The sequence below is a fragment of the Pristiophorus japonicus genome, chromosome 11, assembly GCF_044704955.1.
Source record: "Pristiophorus japonicus isolate sPriJap1 chromosome 11, sPriJap1.hap1, whole genome shotgun sequence".
Taxonomy (NCBI): domain Eukaryota; kingdom Metazoa; phylum Chordata; class Chondrichthyes; family Pristiophoridae; genus Pristiophorus; species Pristiophorus japonicus.
Genome location: NC_091987.1, coordinates 13,819,134 through 13,838,592, shown reverse-complemented (window position 1 = coordinate 13,838,592; position 19,459 = coordinate 13,819,134). Strand labels below are relative to the sequence as shown.

General features: G+C 45.6%; 1 protein-coding gene across 7 annotated transcripts in view; it reads left to right on the top strand.

Moving 5' to 3' along the window:
• Positions 1 to 19,459, top strand: part of usp25 (ubiquitin specific peptidase 25) — a 211,708-nt gene that overhangs the window by 42,848 nt on the left and 149,401 nt on the right. For all 7 annotated transcript variants that reach the window (XM_070893240.1, XM_070893239.1, XM_070893235.1 and 4 more), the window contains exons 3-4: positions 9,058 to 9,199; positions 19,336 to 19,459. In XM_070893240.1, the coding sequence (XP_070749341.1) occupies positions 9,058 to 9,199; positions 19,336 to 19,459 (266 nt within the window). The remainder of the gene's footprint in view (positions 1 to 9,057; positions 9,200 to 19,335) is intronic.

Genomic DNA, 19,459 nt, shown 5'->3' with positions numbered 1-19,459 from the left:
AAAATGGGCAGACAAAAGGCAGGTAACTATAGGCCGGTTAGTTTAACATCTGTAGTGGGGAAAATGATTGAAGCTATCATTAAGGAAGAAATAGCGGGACATCTAGATAGGAATAGTGCAATCAAGCAGACACAACATGGATTCATGAAGGGGAAATCGTGTTTAACTAATTGACTGGAATTCTTTGAGGATATAACGAACATGGTGGATAGAGGTGTACCGATGGATGTGGTGTATTTAGATTTTCAAAAGGCATTCGATAAGGTGCCACACAAAAGGTTACTGCAGAAGATAAAGGTATGCGGAGTCAGAGGAAATGTATTAGCATGGATAGAGAATTGGCTGGCTAACTGAAAGCAGAGAGTCGGGATAAATGGGTCCTTTTCGGGTTGCAAATCGGTGGTTAGTGGTGTGCCACAGGGATCGGTGCTGGGACCACAACTGTACATAGATGACCTGGAAGAGGGGACAGAGTGTAGTGTAACAAAATTTGCAGATGACACAAAGATTAGTGGGAAAGCGGGTTGTGTAGAGGACACAGAGAGGCTGCAAAGAGATAGGTTAAGCGAATGGGCTAAGGTTTGGCAGATGGAATACAATATCGGAAAATGTGAGGTCATCCACCTTGGGGAAAAAAAAAACAGTGAAGGGGAATATTATTTGAATGGGGAGACATTACAACATGCTGCGCTGCAGAGGGACCTGGGGGTCCTTGTGCATTGAATCCCAAAAAGTTAGTTTGCAGGTGCAGCAGGTAATCAGGAAGGCGAATGGAATGTTGGCCTTCATTGCGAGAGGGATGGAGTACAAAAGCAGGGAGGTCCTGCTGCAACTGTACCGGATATTGGTGAGGCCGCACCTGGAGTACTGTATTCAGTTTTGGTCACCTTACTTAAGGAAGGATATACTAGCTTTGGAAGATGTACAGAGACGATTCACTCGGCTGATTCGAGAAATGAGGGGGTTACCTTATGATGATAGATTGAGTAGACTGGGTCTTTACTCGTTGGAGTTCAGAAGGATGAGGGGTGATCTTATAGAAACATTTAAAATAATGAAAGGGATAGACAAGATAGAGGCAGAGAGGTTGTTTCCACTGGTCGGGGAGACTAGAACTAGGGGGCACAGCCTCAAAATACGGGGGAGCCAATTTAAAACCGAGTTGAGAAGGAATTTCCTCTCCCAGAGGATTGTGAATCTGTGGAATTCTCTGCCCAAGGAAGCAGCTGAGGCTAGCTCATTGAATGTATTCAAATCACAGATAGATAGATTTTTAACCAATAAGGGAATTAAGGGTTATGGGGAGCGGGCGGGTAAGTGGAGCTGAGTCCACGGCCAGATCAGCCATGATCTTTTTGAATGGCGGAGCAGGCTCGAGGGGCTAGATGGCCTACTCCTTTCCTAATTCTTATGTTCTTATGAGCCAATTTTGGATCCACCTTGCCACTTTGCCCTGGATCCCACGGGCTTTTACTTTCGTGACCAGTCTGCATGTGGGACCTTATCAAAAGCCTTGCTAAAATCTATATACACTACACCAAATGCACTACCCTCATTGACCCTCTGTGTTGCCTCCTCAAAAAGTTAAATCAATTTAGTCAGAAACGACCTTCCCTTAACAAATCCCTGTCCTTGATTAATCCGTGTCTTTCTAAATGAAGATTTATCCTGTCCCTCAGAATTTTTCCCAATAATTTTCCTACCATTGAGGTTAGGCTGACTGGCCTATCGTTACTCGGTCTATCCCTTTCTCCCTTTTTAAACAATGGTACAATGCTAGCAGTCCCCCAGTCCTCTGGCACCACACCTGTAGACAGAGAGGACTGGAAAATGATGGTCAGAGCCTCTGCTAATTCCTCTCTTGCTTCTCTTAGCAGCCTGGGGTACATTTAATCTGGGCCTGGGGATTTATCCACTTTCAAAGCTTCTAAACCCCTTAATTCTGCCTCTGAAAATAGAAAATGGAAAAGAATGCATGGAAATTGTATTAGAATAGATCATTCCAGTTGAAGAGCTAGCACCTACATAGATGTGATGGGCTGAATGGCCTCCTGCACTGTAATTTTTAATGATTTTGTGCTTCGAGCTCAGGCCCGAGTTTTAATTTGTCCTCCCCTCGCAAAATGAAAGCAGAAAAAGGGAGTTGATGCTAAGTTTCGATGTTGCATTTGGCCGTATCTGAAATGAATGCCGATGTTCTTGTGTGGCTATGAAGCATTGTAATAGGAATAATGGCTGCCTGCCAGGGACAAGTCAGTACATTTAGTTGTGTGCAGAAGATCATATTCAGCTACAGATGGGTTACATGCCAGTAAAAGGTCACAGCCTGTTAGCTGAGCATTTAGTTGCTAAGACACTGATCACTCCAGCAGTGTTGTAACCAGGTTTATTTAGCTTGTTGATATCGGTACAGCGGCTGCAAAATGACATTTAATCCAATCCACTTCAGTGTACCAATGCAATCCTTGTGTAATGCCCTTCACTTATCACCTCCGCAACGCTTGGGTCAACTATCACTACCACAGCTTGAATCTATATTGCATCCTTAATGCTCACTATCTGTGACCAGCAGTAGTTCAGCCCGAGTGCAGCACAGCGCAAGGTGTAACAGGAACTTTAATTGTCCAGTTTCACCATTGGAGCAACCAGATGGGGCTTCGCTATCAGAGAGCACAGAAAGGGACCAATTGGCCCATTGTGCCTGTGCTGGCACTTTGGTAGAGCAATCCAATTAGTCCCACTCCCCTGCTCTTTCCCTATAGCCCTTCAAGTATTTACCAATTCTCTTTTGGGACATCCTGAAATCATGAAAGGTGTCATATAAATGCAAGTCTGCTTTCTTTCTTTTTTGAAAGTTATTATTGAATCTGCTTCCACCAGCCTTTCAGGCAGTGCATTCCCGATCACAACCACAGTAATAAAAGTGTCTCCTTATGTCGCCCCCTGGTCCTTTTAACGTCTTATTCAAAAAGGACAGACCCTCGAACAATGCAGCATTCCCTCAGCACTGTATTAAGGTGCTGGCCAAGATCGTGTGCTCAAGTGGGGTTTGAACCTGCAACTTTCTGACGCGGGTGAGAATGCTTCCAAGTGAGCTAAGCTGCCCTGTGAAGGCTAGCTTTTAACCATGCGAAAGGGAAGAGGATAAGTAATCTGTTGCTGCTGTTGTGAGCCAATAACGGAATGAAATTGGCAGAGATTTCAATAATCTCTGAACAGTAAAAGGAGGGTGGTGACAAATGTCAGGAAAATTATGGAAAGTACAGGAGGGAATTAAAAGTTAATACGGGAGGCAAAAAGAGGTTACGAGAAAGGATTAGCAGGCAGCATTACTTGAACCTTAAAACATTTTTATAAACATAAAGTGTAAGCGGTTTGTTAGGGGAAAAGGTTGGACCTATTAAGGACACGGCAAAAGTATTAAATAAATACTTTGCACCTGTCTTCACAATGAGGGGAATGTTGCGCTCAAAGAGGAGAGGAACGTTATGGACAGGATAATAGATAGAGAAGATGTACGAAAAAGATTGGCCGAGAAATCCCAGACCTCTGCTTCCCGCAGGCGCTCGGCAGTAAAAGGTAAAAAAAGATACGTACCTACCTATTCCTGCTGCGCCCACCGGCGATCCCAGTCCTGAGGCCTCCTCTCTGCACATCGCAGCACGTGCACGTCGGGACGTCCGTGAGATCGCAGCACGTGCACGTCGGGACGTCCGTGAGATCGCAGCACGTGCACGTCGGGACGTCCGTGAGATCGCAGCACGTGCACGTCGGGACGTCCGTGAGATCGCAGCACGTGCACGTCGGGACGTCCGTGAGATCGCAGCACGTGCACGTCGGGACGTCCGTGAGATCGCAGCACGTGCACGTCGGGACGTCCGTGAGATCGCAGCACGTGCACGTCGGGACGTCCGTGAGCTGGAGCTGGAGTCATATGGCACTGGGCAGCCAATCAACGTACAGTATTTTCTCATTCATAATAATGGGAACTCTAAGTGGAAGTTCTCATTATTATGATTGAGAAACACCCCCCCGCCCCCAAACACCCAAACACAAATAAAAAAAATAGAAAAAATACATCACATGTTTAAGATTAATTTAAATTACAGTTAATAAATGTCTTATAAAAAATATATATATTTTTCTGATTTTTAAAAAAAGTTTTTAAATTATGGTTTAAAATAAACTTATCTTCGTGGGCAGGGTTTTTAACATTAAAATGTGATTTTAAAATTTTATTTCACTGTTTTAGTATGTTTTTAAACTCTTATGCCTGTATGCGTAAGAGTTTTCAGGACATCTGGGCAATATATGGGTAAATACCGCAATCTTGCCGATGCGAATGTCCTAGCTGTGGGGATAAGGATGGTCTGTCAAGCCAGAGCCGGTTTTAGCGCATGCGCTTTGTGTGCTGAATACCGGCTTTTGCAATGCCCCGGGCCCATACCCACTCCATACGGACCCAGAGAGGCCTGGATTTCTAGGCCAATAGCATTACTGAAAGTTGGGAAGTCACCTGGTCTCAATGGAATGCATCCCAGGTTGCTGAAAGAAGCAAAGCTTGAAATAGCAGCGGCATAGGTCACAATCGTTCACTCCTCATTGGATGCAGGAATAGTGTCGGAGGACTGGAAGGTTGCTAATGTTACAGCACTATTCAAGAAAGAGGAGAGAAAGGATAAGTAAGGAAATGACAGGCCAGTCTGCCTTACATCGGTGGTTTGGAAGTTACTGGAATTCATTATCAGGGAAAAAGAATAGCCTTTCATTTGGAAAGATATAGGTTAATCAAGGAGAGTCGGCATGGATTTGCTGAATTCTTTGATGAGGTAAGGGGGAAGGTTGATCAAGGTAGTGCAGTAGATGTGGTAAATATGGACTTTTGGAAGGCATTTGACAAAATGCAACACAGGAGGATTAAGAAGATGGAAGCTCATGGAATTAAGCGGAAAGTGGCAGAATGGATATGAAATTGGCTCAGTGAGGAAGCAAAGGATGCTGGTGGATGTGTTTCAGACTGGGAGGTGGTTTGGGGTGGTCCCCATGGGTCAGTTTTGGGTCCATTTTATAAACAACCTAGACTCGGGCGTCGGGAGCAGCATTATAAAGTTTGGCTGATACAAAACTTGGCAACATAGTAGATCAGGATGAGGCTAGTTATCGGCTTCAGGGTGAGAGACATGATGGCAGGTGGAGTTCAGTGCAGAGAAGTGTGAAGTGATGCACTTTGCGAGAACAGTATACTATAAATGGCACGCATTTGAAAAGTGTAGGTGTCCATATACACACATCCTTCGAGTGGTAGGGCAAGTTGATAAGGTGGTTTTAAAAAAAAGCATATGGGTTACTTGGGTTTATAAATAGAGGCATAGAATATAAATGCTTGAACTTTATAAATCACTGGTTAGGGCTGAGCTGGATAATTGTGACCAATTCTGGGCTCCACACAGGATGTGACCAGGGATGAGAGACTTTAGTTATGAGGAGAGATTGGAATAGTTGGGACTGTTCTCCTTGGAGCAGAGAAGGTTAAAAGGTGACCTAATAGAGGTTTTTAAGATGATGAGTGGTTTGGACAGCGTAGATAGGGAAAAACCATTCCCTCTGGCGAGTGGGTCAATAACCAGAGGTTATAGATTCAAAACCATTGGAAAAAGATCGAGAAGGGAGATGAAATGTTTTCACTGAGTTCTCGCCATCTGGAACGCTCGATCTGAAAAGGTGGTGGAAGCTGATTCTGTGAATAATTGTAAAAGGGAGTTGGGCAGACACTTGGGGATGAGGAACTTAAAGTTGCGGACAAAAAGTGGGGATGTGGGACTTAGCACGATGCTCTTTCAAAGAGCCGGCACATCATGGCGGGCCGAATACCCTCCTTCTGTGCTGTAAGTCTCTCTGATTACATTATTTATCCAGCTTAATGTCGGGAACAGGAAGATAAAGAGCACCAAAATCTGCAGTGGATTGTGCAGTGGATATCTTGTTATATGTTGCTTAGCATTAGGTGATAAATCATGACATCAGATAACGAGAGGGGCCCAGGGGCAGCACGGGCCAGCCCACACTGCGATATGTCTGCGCACTAGGTCTGTGCAGCAGAGCAGGTCTCCAGTCGTCCTGGTTAACCCTTGCCACTGGACCAAGACCGAGCTCTGTCAAGCTCGTGTGGTGGCTGGTGTGCAACGGCCACCACACGTTAAAAAAAATCCACGCACAGGCATCTTCCACCCCTGGTGTTCAGGACTGGAACATCGGGTCCTTCTTTGAAACATCTGTGAGCTCATCCTTTTGGTGTGGAAGCAAGTCATCCTCGTTCGAGGGACCGCCTATGATGGTGATGGGATATGTACTGTTCCTGTAAAATGTTGTGAAATATGATCTTTCAGTTTGAGAGGTAAAATATATGTGGGAATTTCAGCTCCTTTCCAGTTTTCATCATAGTTATTTTTTTATTTGCTCTGTGGCAAGGCTGGCATTTATTGCCCACCCCTGATTGCCCTGAGAATGTGGTGGCAGACCTGCTTGAACTGCTGCAGTCCGTGGGACTTTTAAAACTTTGTACTGGGTTGATGCAACTGAATGGCTTGCTAGGCCACTTCAGAGAAGTTGGTGTGGGATTGGAGTCACACGTAGGCCGGATGGCAAATTCCCTTCCCTAATTCATGAACCAGTTGAGTTTTTACGACACTCCGACAGTTTCATGGTCACTTTTTCTGATACCAGCGTTTTATTTCTAGGTTTTATTTAACACTCGCTTCAAATGATCTGTGTTAATTTTAAAAAGGTAACACATGACTAAGGATGTGTTTTTGTTAAGATTACTGTGTACTTTGGAGTTTGTTACAAGGAAGTAATGCACCTTGGAGTTCAGATGGTATGGACCCTGTTCATGAGGTAATTGAAACAGCAACAGCAGTTACATTTATCGAGTACCTTTAACATAGAAAAATGTCCCGAGGAGCTTCGCAAAGGCCTAATCAAAAAAAAAGGATGCTGTGCCAAAGAAGGAGATAATCGGCATGGGGATCAAAAGCTTGGGTCAGAGAGGTTGGTTTTAAGAGGGTCTTAAAGGAGGAGAGCGGAGGCCCTGGGCGCAGCGTGGAGGCCCCAACCTGTGGGAGAAAACCAGCGGCAAGTTGGGGCCATAAAAGGAGTGGCGTACGGAGGCCCTGGGAGCAGCGTGGAGGCGTACTACTCCAGGGAGCAGCATGAGCTGCGACGGCAGCGAAGAGTGACGTCAGAAAGGTCCAGGTTGGTGATTGGAGCGTGGGCAAATTCAGCAGGAGCGGCGAGGTCGGGGCGAAGGAGCGGGTCGTGAACCGGGCCCAGGAGATGCGTGAGTTCGGGGCCAGGGGCCCAGGGGCAGCACGGGCCAGCCCACACTGCGATATGTGCGCGCACTAGGCCCGTGCAGCAGAGCAGGTCTCCAGTCGTCTTGGTTAATCCCTGCCACTGGACCAAGACCTAGCTCTGTCAAGCCCGTGTGGTGGCTGGTGTGCAACGGTCACCACGGGTTAAAAAAATCCACGCACAGGCATCTTCCACTCTTCAAGATGTAGTTCAGGACCTGGAATTTTAGGTCCTTCATTGGAACACCTGTGAACTCATCCTTTTTTGGCGTGGAAGCAAGTCATCCTCATTTCGAGGGACCGCCTATGATGATGAAAGGCGGATACTGAGGTAGAAATCACAGGGGTTTCGGGAGGGAATTCCAAAGCATGAGGCCCATGTGGTTGAAAGCACGGCCATCAATGGTGGGACGAACAGATGAAGGTGCACAGGAGATCAGAGTCAGAGGACTCAGGCATTCGGGGATGGAGTGGGGGCGGGAGGGGGGAAGGAGGGAAGGAGGAGGGCTGAAGTGGGGTGTACAGCTGGAAGAGGTTATAGAGATGGGGAAGGGCGAAGCCATGAAGGGATTTAAACACCAAGATGAGAATTTTAATTTTGAAGCATTGGGGACCAGGAGCCAACTTTGGGTTAATTAGAGCAGAGTAGGATACGAGTTTTGATTGAGCTGAATTCATGGGAGTGCAAAAGGATAGGAGTCTGCATTGGAATAGTTGAGTCTGGAGGGTGACAAAGGCACGGATGAGGGTCTGAGTAGCATATGGGCTGAAGTGATGCGGGCGACGTTACAGGTGGAAGTAGGTGGTCCCTATGATGGAGAGGCCCTTCTGGGGTCGGAAGTTCCGATCGGGGTCAAACAGGACCCGAATGTTATGCACAGTCTGATTCAGCCTGAGACAGTAGCTGGGGTAAGAGACGGAACCAGTAGCAATAGTATTTATTTTACTCATTCACAGGATGTGGGTGTCACTGGCAAGGCCGGCATTTATTGCCTGTCCCTAATTGCCCTTGAGAAGGTGGTGGTGAGCCGTCGCCTGTACAACTGAGTGGCGTGCTAGGCAGAGGGCCATTACGAGTCAGCTACTTTGCTGTGGGTCTGGAGTCACATATCGGCCAGACCGGGGAAGGACGGCAGATTTCCTTCCCTGAAGGACATTAGTGAACCAGATGGGTTTTTAAACAACACTCTAGTAGTTACATGGTCACCATTACTGACACTAGCTTATTGTTCCAGATTTATTTAACTGAATTTAAATTCCTCACCTGCTGTGGTGGAATTTGATCTGGATCATTGGTCCAGTAACAGTCGATGGCGCAGTCAAAAGGTGATGACTTTGATCTTCCCAGTATTTAACTGGAAGAAATTGGAGCTGATGTCGGACAAGCAGTCTGCCAGCAGCGAGGCAGTAGATAAGTGGCGGGGAAGTAGAGCTGGAGGGCGCGTGGATGCTGACCCCATTTCTGCGGCTGGTGTTGCATCGGGGGAGGGGGGGGTGGGGAGCAGCAAGTCAATGAGGAAGAGGAGGAGGCCAAGGAGCAGGTGTTGCCCTCTGTGGCATTTGTTCCAGCCCCATTGCTGCTCCCAGTGTGGTGCTCACACGGGCCTGCCTTCCTCCACGGACTCGCTTTGGCAGCGAGCGTCCTGCGTTCCTGTTCAAAGCCCAGAGCTTTGTCCGCTGCTAACTTGCCTCTTGTGCTTTTTTGCAGGCGAGTAATGGGGATCTTGCAGAAGCTGTGGCTTTCCTGACTGAGAAGAATGCCAAAGCACCACAACAGGAAGAAGCCTACTATCACACAGGACAAACCGGCAATGATCGGTACATCAGCGTGGGCAGCCAGGCTGACACAAGTAAGTGACGTACGGGAGGAAAGCTCGTTAAGGAATACAATCCTTAACATCAACACTGTCACACGGACGGAGAAATAACTTTTTTTGCCTCCCAGTTTTGAAGAGTTGCTGATACTGCTCCTTTACACTAACTTCAGTACAAGTGACTGGTTGCTTCAGCATTTGCATCATTCGAACATTACAATCCAGCACCGTAACCTTTAGTAGTGACAAAGAAAATAACAATGAGCAAACTAATCCTTGTGTTGCTTTTTGTTAGATATTTTCAGTTAAAAATGTGAAAACTTTAGCCGATTTTTGTTAGACAAAGGTTAGAGCCAGGCTTTTCAGGAATGAAGTTAAGGAAACACTTCAACACGCCAAGTGTGGTAGAAATTTGGCAAATGCCAATTGATGCTAGGCGAATTGTTAATTTTAAATTTGAGATTGATAGATTTCTGTTAACCAAAGGTATTAAGGAGGATGGGGAATAGGTCACAAGTTTCTGCCATGATCTCATTAAATGGTGGAACAGGCTTGCGGGGCTAAATGGCCTACTCCTGTTCCTATTAAGAGCTATGGAGCCAAGGCGGGCTTTTGGAGTTAAGATACAGATCAGCTGTGATCTAATTGAATAGCGGAACAGGCTCGAGGAGCAGAATGGCTTATTCCTGTTCCTCTATTTCCTTGGGTTTGCAGCTGACAAATAAATGTACTGTAAACAGCTCCATAGCATGCTTCCAATTGAATGGAATGGCGTGACCTATTGACTAGTTCCGTACATGTTGAATGACCTGCGAGATAGTGGCAGCGTTACAAACTTCAGATCTCTCCTCGATATCTTTCTTGGGTTAACGTGACTGGTCTCTCCTGTGCGTGAATCCCACATCCCTTACGACAGAAGTTTATTTTCGTCACACGATATCTAGACGTGTGACAGTGTGACCTGGACAGCGGGAGCTGTAATCTTGAAACACCTTTGATGCATGCACATGACGGAGCTGACGCTCACACTGTGAAATAAAGATACTGGTTATTTTATAGAGTCATCATTCCAGACTTTGAAGTCATTCTGTAATGCGTTCTATTTTTATTAGTGGTCTAAATAATTTATATTTTCTTTTTGATTATCTCTAGCTGAAATCTGACTTGCCTTTTTTTTACAATTCTTTCATGGGATGTAAGCCCAGCATTTATTGCCCATCCCTAGTTGTTCTTGAGCAGGTGGTGGTGATCCGCCATCTGAACCGCCGCAGTCCGTGTGGTGATGGTGTTCCACAGTGCTGTCCAGGGTTTTGGCCCAGGAATGGTAAATATATTTCCAAGTCAGGATGGTGTGTGACTTGGAGAGGAACTTGGAGGTGGTGATGTTCCCATGCGCCTGTTGCCTTTATCCTTCTCGGTGGTAGAGGTCGCGGGTTTGGGATAATCTCTTAATTTCCGTCACCCTGGCCAGACTCTCACAGGTGGTGAGGCACTCTACCCTCTTCTGGAAGCTAACCTTGCAGTTATCAAAGTTAACAGGGCTCACTCAGCACAATGAGCCTGGATAGTGTGCTGGAAGGTCTTAAGAAGCCTCATTATTTGATAAGATATACCACATTGCTAAGACCAGTCTGGTTGGCTTGGCTGAATGTAGACCGGCTTTCCATTCCAACCCACCCTGAAAAGCAGTGAATATCTTTGTGGCTTACATTTAGCTTAAAGGTATTCATTTAAAGACCTTCCTGAACTATGTCTTTGTGTTGTCCTGAGGCGTGTGTTATCAGCCAGTTCGGGATGTGTGGTCTCGACAGCCTGCAGAAACAGCTAGCAGCAACCAACTTTAATTGTGTGCGCGCTCTGACTAGCACGAAGGAATCCCATAGTTAGTTCATCGTCGACACAATTGCTTTATTTTTATCGCCCCTGTACTCGCTGACCTACATTGGCTTCCAGTCAGACAGCGACCCGAATTTAGAATTCTCATCCTTGTGTTCCAATTGCTCCATGGCCTGGCCCTTCACTATCTCTGTAACACCCTCCAGCCCCACAACCCTCCGCGATCTCTGCGCTCCTCCAATTCTGGCCTCTTGCGCATCCCCATCGATTTCCATCACTCCACCGTTGGCGGCCGTGCCTTCAGCTGCCTGGGCCCCAAGCTCTGGAATTCCCTCCCTAAACCCCTCTGTCTCTCTCTCCTCCTTTAAGACGCTCCTTAAAACCTACATCTTCGACCTCTCCTAATATCTCTTTTATGTGGCTCGGTGTCAATAGGTTTGATATGCTCCTGTGAAGTGCCCTGTCACGTTTTACTACGTTAAAGGCACTATACAAATACAAGTTGTTGTTATCACATTATGACATCATGACCTTTCTGATCCAAAGCAATGTCTCCTTTTCCCAGAGTCAAAGCATGCCTCTTACTCTTGACTGCTCCCATGGGGGTTCACGCAGGCAGGAATCTAGTCTCGGGCAAATTGGTTTTAGTTCGACACTGCTCTGTTCGTTGCGTTGAAGATGTTTGAGGCAGGGGTCATGTGGATATTTGTTAGCGAATGAAAGTTTTGTGCTGTGACTTTTGTCACTCGCACAGTACACTGTTGAAGGAGGCCAAGGAGATATTGCTCGTACCACACAAGGTGCAGGAACAGCAAGTCACCGATCCACATTATTCAGTGACTGGCTATCTGAAATTATTGCCCTAATTCAACACTGCAGTTCACCCTACTCTTAAATGTCAGCTTGTGTACTATAATATGCTTATTGTTTACCTCGTGTACAGTATTGTAAAAGAAACTTGTAATGATCCATACTACACCAATTGTGAGCTCGCTGGCAGTTTCTGCCTATGTCCTATTCTAAGAACTGGAGCAGTGAATTAGAAACATAGAAAATAGGTGCAAGAGTAGGCCATTTGGCCCTTCGAGCCTGCACCGCCATTCAATGAGTTCATGGCTGAACATGCAACCTCAGTACCCCATTCCTGCTTTCTCGCCATACCCCTAGTAGTAAGGACTATATCTAACTCCTTTTGATTGTATTTAGTGAATTGGCCTCAACAACTTTCTCTGGCAGAGAATTCCACAGGTTCACCTGTGGGTGAAGAAGTTTCTCCTCATCTCAGTCCTAAATGGCTTACCCCTTATCCTTAGACTGTGACCCCCTGGTTCAGGACTTCCCCAACATTGGGAACATTCTTCCTGCATCTAACCTGTCTAAACCCGTCAGAATTTTAAACGTTTCTATGAGATCCCCTCTCATTCTTCTGAACTCCAGTGATTACAAGCCCAGTTGATCCGGTCTTTCTTGATATGTCAGTCCCGCCATCCCGGGAATCAGTCTGGTGAACCTTCGCTGCACTCCCTCAATAGCAAGAATGTCCTTCCTCAAGTTAGGAGACCAAAACTGTACACAATACTCCAGGTGTGGCCTCACCAAGGCCCTGTACAACTGTAGCAATACCTCCCTGCCCGCTGTACTCAAATCCCCTCGCTATTAAGGCCAACATGCCATTTGCTTTCTTAACCGCCTGCTGTACCCGCATGCCAACCTTCAATGACTGATGTACCATGACACCCAGGTCTCGTTGCACCTCCCCTTTTCCTAATCTGTCACCATTCAGATAATAGTCTGTCTCTCTGTTTTTACCACCAAAGTGGATAACCTCATATTTATCCACATTATACTTCATCTGCCATGCATTTGCCCACTCACCTAACCTATCCAAGTCACTCTGCAGCCGCATAGCATCCTCCTCGCAGCTCACACTGCCACCCAACTTAGTGTCATCCGCAAATTTGGAGATACTACATTTAATCACCTCGTCTAAATCATTAATGTACAGTGTAAACAGCTGGGGCCCCAGCACAGAACCTTGCGATACCCCACTAGTCACTGCCTGCCATTCTGAAAAGTACCCATTTACTCCTACTCTTTGCTTCCTGTCTGACAACCAGTTCTCAATCCATGTCAGCACACTACCCCCAATCCCATGTGCTTTAACTTTGCACATTAATCTCTTGTGTGGGACCTTGTCGAAAGCCCAATGTTCCCTGTAAGATGTGCTTTGTTCTGCACGGCCTGTTTCTTTAAATGCGCGGTCCCTTTAAATTTCTGTGCATGCGAGGTATTTACAGTATAAAGGCCGCTGAGAGGCCTGCACGGGACCGTTCAGATTAGCCCGTGGACACACGCACCTTAGCGGGAACATTTCACTCGGCCTGTGCTTGTGCCGGCTCTCTGAAAGACCTAGCCAATTAAGGACATACGAAGCAGGAGTAGGCCATTCGGCCTCTCGAGCCTGCTCCGCCATTCAATAAGATCATGGCTGGTCTGATCATGGATTCAGTTCCACTTCCCTGCCCGCTCCCCACAACCCTTCACTCCCTTATCACTCAAAAATCTGTCTATCTCCACCTTAAATATATTCAATGACCCAGCCTCCACAGCTCTCTGGGGCAGAGAATTCCATAGATTTACAACCCTCTGGGAGAAGAAATTCCTCCTCATCTCAGTTTTAAATGTGCAGCCCTCACTCTGAGATTATGCCTCCTAGTTTTAGTTTCCCTTATGAGTGGAAATATCCTCTCTGCATCCGCCTTGTCGAACTCCCTCATTATCTTATAAGTTTCAATAAGATCACCTCTCATTCTTCTGAACTCCAATGAGTAGAGGCCCAACCAACTCAATCTTTCTTCATAAGTCAACCCCCTCATCTCCGGAATCAACCTTGTGAACCTTCTCTGAACAGCCTCCAATGCAAGTGCTTAAATGTGGCGACCAAAACTGTACGCAGTGCTCCAGGTGTGGCCTCACCAATACCCTGTACAGTTGTAGCAGGACTTCTCTGCTTTTATACTCTATCCCCCTTGCAATAACACATTCCATTTTACCTTCCTGATTACTTGCTGTATCTGCATACTAATTTTTTATGTTTCATGCACAAGGAACACCAAGTCCATTTAAATAATTAGTTTTTTTATTTCTTCTGCCAAAGTGGATAACCTCACACTTTCCCCACATTATACTCTCATCTGCCAAATTTTTTCCCACTCACTTAACCTTTCTATATCTCTTTGCAGACTTTTTGTGTCCTCCTCACAACTTGCTTTCCCACCCATCTTTGTATCATCAGCAAACTTGGCTACATTGCACTCAGTCCCTTCATCAAAGTCATTAATATAGATTATAAATAGTTGAGACCCCAGTACTGATCCCTGAGGCACCCCACTAGTTACTGTTTGCCAACTGGAAAATACCTGTTTATCCCAACTCTCTGTTTTCTGTTAGTTAGCCAATCCTCTATCCATGCTAACATATTACCCCCAACCCGTGAACTTTAATCCGTTACAGTAACCTTTTATGTGGCACCTAATCGAATGCCTTCTCGAAATCCAAATACACCACATCCACTGGTTTCCCCCTATCCACCCTGTTCGTTAAATCCTCAAAGAACTCCAGCAAGTTTGTTAAACATGATTTCCCTTTCATAAAACCATGCTGACTCTGCTTGACTGAATTATGCTTTTTCAAAATGTCCTGCTACTGCCTCCTTAATAATAGACTCCAGCATTTTTCCAACCACAGATGTTAGGCGAACTTGTCTATAGTTTCCTGCTTTCTGTTTGCCGCCTCTTTTAAATAAGGGCATTACATTTGCGGTTTTCCAATCCGTTGGGACCTCTCCAGACTCCAGGGAATTTTGGTCGATTACAACCAATGCATCCACTATCTTTGCAGCCGCTTCTTTTACGATCCTTGGATGCAAGCCATCAGGTCCAGGGGACTTGTCCGCCTTTAGTCCCATTATTTTACCGAGTACTACTTCCTTAGTGATTGTTTTAAGTTCCTCACTCCCTGTAGCTCCTTGATTATCCACAGTTGGGATGTTTTTTGTGTCTTCTACCATGAAGACCGATACAAAATATTTGTTCAAAGTCTCTGCCATTTCCCTGTTCCCCATTATTAATTCTCCAGTCTCATCCTCTAGGGAACCAACATTTACATTAGCCACGCTTTTCCTTTTTATGTATCTGTAGAAACTCTTACCATCTGTTTTTATATTTTGTGCTAGTTTACTTTCATAATCTATCTTCCCTCTCTTTATTAATTTTTTAGTCGTTCTTTGCTGGTTTTTAAAGTTTCCCAATCCTCTGGCCTCCCACTGGTCTTGGCCACATTGTATGCCCTTGTTTTCAATTTGATACCATCCCTTATTTCCTTAGTTAGCCACGGATGGTTATCCCTTCTCTTACAGTCTTTCTTCTCAAATGGAATATATTTTTGTTGAGAATTATGAAATATCTCTTTAAATGTCTGCCATTGTTCATCAACCGCCCCACACTTTAATCTATTTTCCCAGTCTACTTTAGCTAACTCTGCCTTCATACCTTTGTAGTTTTCTTTATTTAAGCTTAAGACACTGGTTTGAGATCCAACTTTCTTGCCCTTCAACTGAATTTGAAATTCCACCATGCTACATTCACTCTTTCCTGGAGAACCCTTTACTAGGCGATCATTTATTAATCCTGTCCCATTACACAGCACCAGAATTAGACCCACTCCCTGCTCTTTACCTATAGCCTTGCAATTTTTTCCTTTTCACAGTGTCAGCTGTGGCTCAGTAAGTAGCAGTGGATGTGGTGTATTTGAACTTCCAGAAGTCATTTGACAAGGTGCCACATAAAAGATTACTGCACAAGATAAAAGTTCACGGGGTTGGGGGTAATATATTAGCATGGATAGAGGATTGGCTAACGAACAGAAAACGGAGAGTCAGGATAAATGATTCATTCTCTGGTTGGCAACCAGTAACTAGTAGGGTGCCGCAGGGATCAGTGCTGGGACCCCAACTATTTACAATCTATATTAACGACTTGGAAGAAGGGACTGAGTGTAACATAGCCAAGTTTGCTGATGATACAAAGATGGGAGGAAAAGCAATGTGTGAGGAGGACACAACAAATCTGCAAAAGAACATAGACAGGCTAAGTGAGTGGGCAAAAGTTTTGCAGATGGAGTATAATGTTTTAAAGTGTGAGATCATGCACTTTAGCAGAAAAAAACCCAGCAAGTTATTATTTAAATGGAGAAAGATTGCAAAGTGCTGCAGTGCAGCAGGACCTGGGAGTACTTGTGCATGAACCACATAAGGATAGCATACAGATACAGCAAGTGATCAGGAGGCCAATGGAATCTTGGCCTTTATTGCAAAAGGGGATAGAGTATAAAAGCAGGGAAGTCTTGCTACAGCTATAGAGGCCACACCTGGAATACTGCGTGCAGTTTTGGTTTCCATATTTACAAAAGGATATACTTGCTTTGGAGGCAGTTCAGAGAAGGTTCACTAGGTTGATTCCGGAGATGAGGGGTTGATTTATGAGGAAAGGTTGAGTAGGTTGGGTCTCTACTCATTGGAGTTCAGAAGAATGAGAGGTGATCTTATCGAAACGTATAAGATTATGAGGGGGCTTGACAAGGTGGATGCAGAGAGGATGTTTCCACTGATGGGGGAGACTAGAACTAGAGGACATGATTTTAGAATAAGGGGCCGCCCATTTAAAACAGATGAGGAGAAATTTATTTTCTGAGGGTTGTAAATCTGTGGTATTCACTGCCTCAGAGAGCTGCGGAAGCTGGGACATTGAATAAATTTAAGACAGAAATAGACAGTTTCTTAAAGAATAAGGGTTTATGGGAATGGGGCAGGGAAGTGGAGCTGAGTTCATGATCAAATCAGCCATGATCTTATTGAATGGCGGAGCAGGTTCGAGGGGCCATATGGCCTACTCCTGTTCCTATTTCTTATGAACTTATAAACTCGCATCTGAGTCAGAAGGTTGTGGGTTCAAGTCCCACTCCAGGGACTTGAGCACATAAATCTAGGCTGAGGGTGTGCTGCACTGTTGGATGAGACGTTAAACCGAGGCCCCATCTGCGCTCTCAGGTGGATGTAAAAGATTTCACGGCCCCATTTCAAAGAGCAGGGGAGTTCTCCCAAGTGTCCTGGGGCCGTGGATATCAACATATGTAACAACAGATTATCTGGTCATTATCACATTGCTGTTTGTGGAAGTTTGCTGTGCGCAAATTAGCTGCCACATTTCCTACATTACAACAGTGACTATACTCCAAAACTACTTCATTGGCTGTAAAACGCTTTGAGATGTCTGGTGGTCGTGAAAGGCGCTATATAAATGCAAGTCTTTCTATATATCCAATTCTCTTTTGAATGTTACAATTGAATCTGCTTTCACCACCCTTTCAGGCAGTGCATCCAGATCATCATTCGCTGTGTAAAAAAAATTTCCTCGTCTCTGCCCCGGTTTTATTTTGTCAATTTCCTCTTTTTTTTAATACTTGGTCATATACAAGAGGCTTCTCATTCCCGACAGTTCCGCTTCTGATAAAAGTCCCCACCCGACGCGTTAACTTGTCTGACTGAACTGCAGGGCATTTGCAGCGCTCCTCGATCAAGGAGATTCTGAGATTGTCGACCCCGAGAGTGACATGCAATCTTGTCACTAGGTGCCAATATTAACAACACTGCTCTTGCTATTGTCAATTCTGCAGGAGAAATCTTGCTCGAGCCCGTGTGCTTAAATCGTCACCTTAAATTGCTTCCATCAGTGAGCAGACCTGTTACCACCAGTTACTCAGGCCAACATCCCCAGCATCGAAGCATTGTACACGCTAATCAGCTCCGATGGACGGGCCACATAGTCCACATGCTTGATACAAGCTCAGGAAATAAGCGCTCTACTCCGAGCTCCGTCACGGCACGCGAGCCCCAGGAGGGCAGAGAAAACGCGTCAAAGACACCCCCTGAAAAAATGTAACATCCCCACTGGCTCTTGGGAATCCCTGGCCCAAGACTGCTCAAAGTGGAGAAGAAGCATTCGAGAAGGCGTCGAACACTTCTAGTCTCTTCGACGCGAGCAAGCGGTAGTCAAGTACAAACAGCAGAAGGGGCGCACGACAACCCAAGCACCCCACCCACCCGTCCCTCCAACCACCGTCTGCCCCAACCTGTGACAGAGACTATAGATCCCACATTGGTCTCATCAGTCACCTGAGAACTCATATTAGTGTGGAAGCAAGTCATCCTCGACTCCGGGGGACTGCCTAAGAAGAAGAACCACCAGTATTCATCCTATTGTTATATAGCTCAAAGTATTCTCTGTAGCCACAACCGAGGCCATTCATATATAGCGCCTGAATAAGCCAAGTTCCATTTCTAATTACAAGTGTCTAGGATGTTTTAGGGATCAAGTCCCACAATTCCATTCCATTTTCTGTGAACATTGCACATCATTTGCTTTGATAAAACCCAAGTGTGGAAGGACAGAAAATGCTGGAAATACTCAGCAGTTCAGGCAGTGTCTGTGGAGAGAGAAACAGTTAACATTTCAGGTCGATGATCTTTCATCAGAACTGGCAAAAGTGAGAGATGTAACAGGTGTTTAAGCAAGTGCAGAGGAAGGAAAAGGGAGTGAGGGGAGGAAAGACCCAAAAGGGAAGGTCTGTGACGGCGGAAGGCAGAGATTGACAGAAGAACCAAAGGCGACATGAGGAAAAACATGCGAGTGGTTAGAATCTGGAATGCACGGCCTGAAAGAGTGGTGGGGGCAGATTCAATCGTGGCTTTCAAAAGGGAGTTGGTTAAGTACCCGAAGGAAAAAAATTTTGCAGGACTACGGAGAAAGGGCGGGAGAGTGGGACGAGCTCTTGCAGAGAGCCTGCACGGGCTCGACGGGCCGAATGGCCTCCTGTGCTGTAACCATTCTATGATGGTGTGAGGCGAAAGGAGATGGTAATGAAGCAAGTAAAGAAACAGAAGATGGGTCTGGAGTAGGTGCAAATGGGAAATGGCAGATTCATCAGACACACAGAGGCCTTCTGGAAAAATTCAACTCGTTGGGGTCCGAGATGGTCTTCAGTGCCAGAGAACTGAAATTAATATCGGATCATATTGCTGGATGTTTTCTTCCTTATATGACCATTTCACCAACCCAGTATTTACACTTTACTGAAATCCTTGTAGCCGCACAGATAGCTGTTGCAATTTTAGCTGTACTGACTGGTCCTTCGTCCTCTCTGGAATAACCCTTTGCTCACCACCCCAGCCCCCAGATATAAATTTGCTCCTAACTGGATGATTTTGTTTGTGCTGACAGATGTTATTGACCTTACTGGAGATGACAAAGATGACCTTCAGAGAGCGATTGCCCTGAGTTTGGAGGAATCCAACCGAGCTTTCAGGGAGACTGGTATAACCGACGAGGAACAAGCCATCAGCAG